The following is a 4,311-nucleotide window of genomic DNA, read 5'->3' as shown; positions in this document are numbered from 1 at the left end:
AGATGAAAAAAAATGTTTTGTTATCATTTTTTACTTTTTTATTATAAATATTATTAACATATAATTAACATATGAAATTAATGAAAACACATCATTAGCGGTCCACTATATGTACATAATGATATTATTTACTTATAAGTCCTTCTACTTACATTAATTAATCCATTTATCGTTAAAATTCAATAGTCACTAAATTTTACGTCTTTTACGATTTAGTTCTTTTTTCTTAATTAATTATCCAAACGTTAAAAATTTGGAACAAAAAATTAATACACTTGTACAACAACTTCTTAAATATTTAATAAAAATATTTAGGGGATGAATTTATAAAACCAAGGTCCCAATACCTTATTTTTTAAAACCACTTGACTTTAGGAACAAACCACTTGTACTTAACTATTCATTTAATTAGCAAAAATTATCATATCAAAATTCTATATAATACTATATTTAACTCGTAAATATTAAGTAATAATATTTACGGGCTTACTCGTTGAATTTGTGTTCCCGGAACCAATGTTTCCAACTCTATTAGAAAACTGGCAGTTACAAAATAATTATGGGTAAGTTTTCGTTTTGGTCAATTAACTAAAAGAGTTACAATTTGGTCATTGAACTATTTGAAAGTTTTTATTTAAGTCACTGAACTATTCAAAAGTTTTTATTTAAGTCATTGGTATGTTAAGTTTCTTTTTCTTTTTTTTTAAGTTTCACCAGCGAGCTTCAAGTGATGATTTGATATTCGGTATGGTGGATCAATACTCATTGGCAAGTAAAAGAACTACCTTAAATCTAAGTTGATTTGATGGTCAGTGTTAGAGATCAAAGAAAAAAGTTGTTTGCATTTTGGTTAGCAAATTGGTGAGGTCTAAAGCTATTTCCCGAAAATAAACTGAATTGTAGAAGAGAAGAGAAAATTTTTTTAAACTAGTGCAGGAAGTGCAAATAAAGAAAGCCATATAACATCGATTTTAACAGCCCAATGACTCAAATAAAAACTTTTGAGTAGTTCAGTGACCAAATTGTAAATTTTTTAATCAAGTGACCAAAACAAAAACTTATCTATAGTTTAGTGACTAATGGTGCAGTTTATCCAATACTTGTAAACAATTCCACAACGTGATTTGGTTTCCCCAAAAACACGTGGTAAAACTGTGTTGTCTGTCTACAACTAAGACTGTAGGACCCGCTTTGGTTTTTTATATATATATACGTGTACGACATGTTTTCCATTGTTGGAAAACAAATTTCGTATTAAAATTTTAAATTAAAGTTGAAAAGTCAAAGTAAGGTAAGAAAATGATGATGTGTGGATGCCAGCCAGCTTTGATGATAAGTGATTGATTTCCATTGCATAGACTTTTCTTGCTTTTCCGATACTTTCCTTTCCTTGGTCGTTAAATGCTGAATAAATTAAACGCGTCAAATCCATTACTACTTACCCATTCCAATTTTTCTATTAAGAAATTTAAAATACCCACTATCATTTGATTTAATCACTACATTTCCCTATGTATAAAAATGGAAATTAGATTGATAGATTAAAATAAATTTGCTATAAAAAAATTTTAAAATTGGGAATAAAAAACGCAAATTGATTTTTATCTTTTAAGAAAAATATTTGATTTTTTTATTAGGTTTCATTTTTATATTTGATTTTTAAATTTTCAATCCAGTTGTTATGACATTGCTATATATTATTATTATGAATTATAATTTTCAACTTTAAAAAATTTTAAAAAAATCTTCACGTCTCTGATACATTTGCCCTCCTATATAATCTCCTTTTCACTGCCCTTGCCTTCTTTCTTCTTCCTCGTGGCACCCACCCGATCTTTCGAAGGATTTCTTCAGGTAATCTGCAAATCGAATTATATATATGCATACACACACTCACACATAAATATGCATATATATATATATGGTTTCTTGTTGCTTTTTTCTCTCTATTTTTATTCAGTTAAAAACAAATCTGTTTTTAGTCAAAGTTCAAAGCGTTTCTATAGCAGATCTGAAGGGTTTTTCGCTGTAAAATTGAACTTCCCTTCTGGGATTTTCATTCTTAGTTCTTATCTCCTAATTAATCCCTAATTTTCGGTTTTTTTAAAGTCAACTCTCTCGTTAATTATATAAATCCTGGGTTTAATTTGAATCGATCCCAAATAAATATTTTCCACGGTAAGGCTCTAGATCTGGGTTTATTTATGAACAACAAAAAAAAGATCTGTGTTTATTATTACTTAAAAACTGTGTCTTCTTTATTTTACGATTTTAATTGAATTTTTATGTTGGATCTGCGGTTTGACTTTTTCTTTTATAGGGTTTTTTTTAAATCGGCGTTCATTTCGAAAATTTTTATTTTCCGGGGAAGATGAATCGTTGCAGTTTTCAAGAAAACGCCTCCGTTTCGTCTTGTGATCATCAAAGGGGCGGCCTAGTTGTTTGTCCTAAGCCTCGGCGAATTGGGGTTCTCGCCAATAACCCTAACAGGTCCTTGAGATTGCATTTGAGGTATAATTTTCTTTCTTTTTCTATCTCTTTAATTAGGATCTTATTTTATATTTTTTTAGGGTTGATCTAATTTGTTTATAGGGATTGTGATTTAATTATGTTTTGTGTTTTTAATTTCAGTCATCAAGCCGAGGTCAGTGATTTAAGAGCCGGTGCTGAGCTTTTAGATATCATCCTCAAGAAGGTATTGTTGAATCCCTGCTCTAACTTTTCGCACTTCCATTTGAGACTTGTGTTTGAATCATATTCGAGTACACTAAAAGGATATGCTCCTTCAAAGTTCAAAGCTCTTCAAAATACATGAAATATCTAAACAGGAGTCTATATGATCTTCAAAGACCTTTTAAATACGTGAGAATCTTAGAAAAATATGAATATAACTCTGTTTGTCGCTAATCTGTGGCTTTTGCGTGACGACGTTATGATCCTTTAAACATAAAATTTCTGGACAAATCAAACTTACGGAGTTTCAAAATTTTTTGTTTTGAGTTTAAGCACACATGGTTTTAATATTTTTGTTTTCAGGGTGAACTCGTTTTAACATGTTTATGGTTTGTTTGTAGCAGGAGGATTTCGGAATAGAACAATCTGCGACACAAGTAGCATCGTCACCTCCATTTTTTTGTGGGTCACCTCCTAGTAGGGTTTCGAATCCGCTTGTGCAAGATGCTCAATTCCGTGATGAAAGACTTGCAGCCTTTTCAACATTCCAAATCCCAACTCCATCGTCTCCATCATCATCATCATCACGCAAAGGAGGGTGTGTTAGGATGAAGTTTGGCCTTAAACCAGCCACCGTTAGAGTAGAAGGATTTGATTGCCTTAACAGAGATCGCCGAAATTCCAGCATCCCTGCTACGGCCTAAAACTTTAAACTACAAGTGTACATACAGGAAAATCTAAGTGCCACCATTTCCGAAAACAAGGCGAGGTAAATTTGGAGAAAAAATAGAGATAATTTCAGTTTAGTAGTGTTTATATGACGTGTTTTTGATTGCTAGTAGCCATTGTAAGTAGTTTGATTGAAGAGAAGATAAGGTGGAGAGGCAGAACAAACTTTGTGTTGTGAAGAAAGGTTTGAATTATGCTCTTTTTGTAATATATATGTAAGATGTGGGTTACTATTGGTAGGGTATTGATTGATATTTGTTCTTGGGAGATAAGCAGCATGGGAAATTCTGTATAGATTGAATTTTGCTCAGTTACAATACTCTGTAAATGGTTATGAATATGAGTATGTTATTTATGTTTATATAATTGTGCCTTGTAATTTTTGTATAATTTGTGTACTTATACCGTAATTCATGTGGGGATTGTTTTCGGGGCTTTGTTGCCTTGTCTCTGCAATGTTATTTTTGTACTAGTCTGCCGCCTGTATGCATGGGTCACCATACGGATTGGGATATTTATGAATAAGATACTACTGGAATTTGAATATTTTAATAAAAATTTGTGGTGGATTTGAAGTGAAGGTGGATGTCATTATCTGAATGCTACTAGTGATGCATTTGGTATAAAAATAAATCTATCATTCATATTCGACGATGATTGAATATTTATTTGATTTACCGAATTTAAATATTAGAGGATTTTTTTATTGAAATTTAAGTCGATTGGCATTAACAACAACAATGGGAGCGACAGTGAGATTTGGGTGCAATAGCAAATATGTTTAAACATATATATTTTTTAGTTTACAAGTTATGTGGAGATTTAGGTAGATATAAGAATTGTATAAGAAAAGCTGATTGAGTTTTAGTTTGATTGGTACGAGTATTGTTGTCAATACAAGAAGATGTG

General features: G+C 31.0%; 1 protein-coding gene across 4 annotated transcripts; it reads left to right on the top strand.

Annotated features, from left to right (window-relative positions):
* Positions 1-1,369: 1,369 nt before the first annotated feature.
* LOC107916677 (uncharacterized) lies at positions 1,370-3,839 on the top strand. Of its 4 annotated transcripts, none has more exons than XM_016846010.2 (4): positions 1,370-1,854; positions 2,321-2,511; positions 2,632-2,695; positions 3,075-3,839. In XM_016846010.2, the coding sequence occupies exons 2-4, from the start codon at positions 2,372-2,374 to the stop codon at positions 3,375-3,377; spliced, it is 507 nt and encodes a 168-aa protein (XP_016701499.1). In that variant the 5' UTR covers positions 1,370-1,854; positions 2,321-2,371; the 3' UTR covers positions 3,378-3,839. The 4 variants fall into 4 exon arrangements, with proteins under 4 accessions (XP_016701499.1, XP_016701501.1, XP_016701500.1 ...); XM_016846012.2 differs by having other exon boundaries at positions 1,703-1,854; positions 3,078-3,839; XM_016846011.2 differs by lacking the exon at positions 1,370-1,854 and adding an exon at positions 1,881-2,178.
* Positions 3,840-4,311: the final 472 nt, after the last annotated feature.

This window comes from Gossypium hirsutum, chromosome D11 (assembly GCF_007990345.1).
Source record: "Gossypium hirsutum isolate 1008001.06 chromosome D11, Gossypium_hirsutum_v2.1, whole genome shotgun sequence".
Classification (NCBI taxonomy): domain Eukaryota; kingdom Viridiplantae; phylum Streptophyta; class Magnoliopsida; order Malvales; family Malvaceae; genus Gossypium; species Gossypium hirsutum.
Note: the sequence above shows the minus strand (reverse complement) of the source record. Positions and strands in the feature narration are given on the sequence as shown.

What these genes read in the sequence shown, in the direction of transcription:
- LOC107916677 (XM_016846010.2), top strand. Translation starts at nt 2,372, where the DNA reads ATGAATCGTTGCAGTTTTCAAGAAAACGCCTCCGTTTCGTCTTGTGAT. An exon ending in TCCTTGAGATTGCATTTGAG is followed by an intron (nt 2,512 to 2,631) that starts GTATAATTTTCT and finishes TTTTAATTTCAG; the next exon opens with TCATCAAGCCGAGGTCAGTG. An exon ending in TAGATATCATCCTCAAGAAG is followed by an intron (nt 2,696 to 3,074) that starts GTATTGTTGAAT and finishes GTTTGTTTGTAG; the next exon opens with CAGGAGGATTTCGGAATAGA.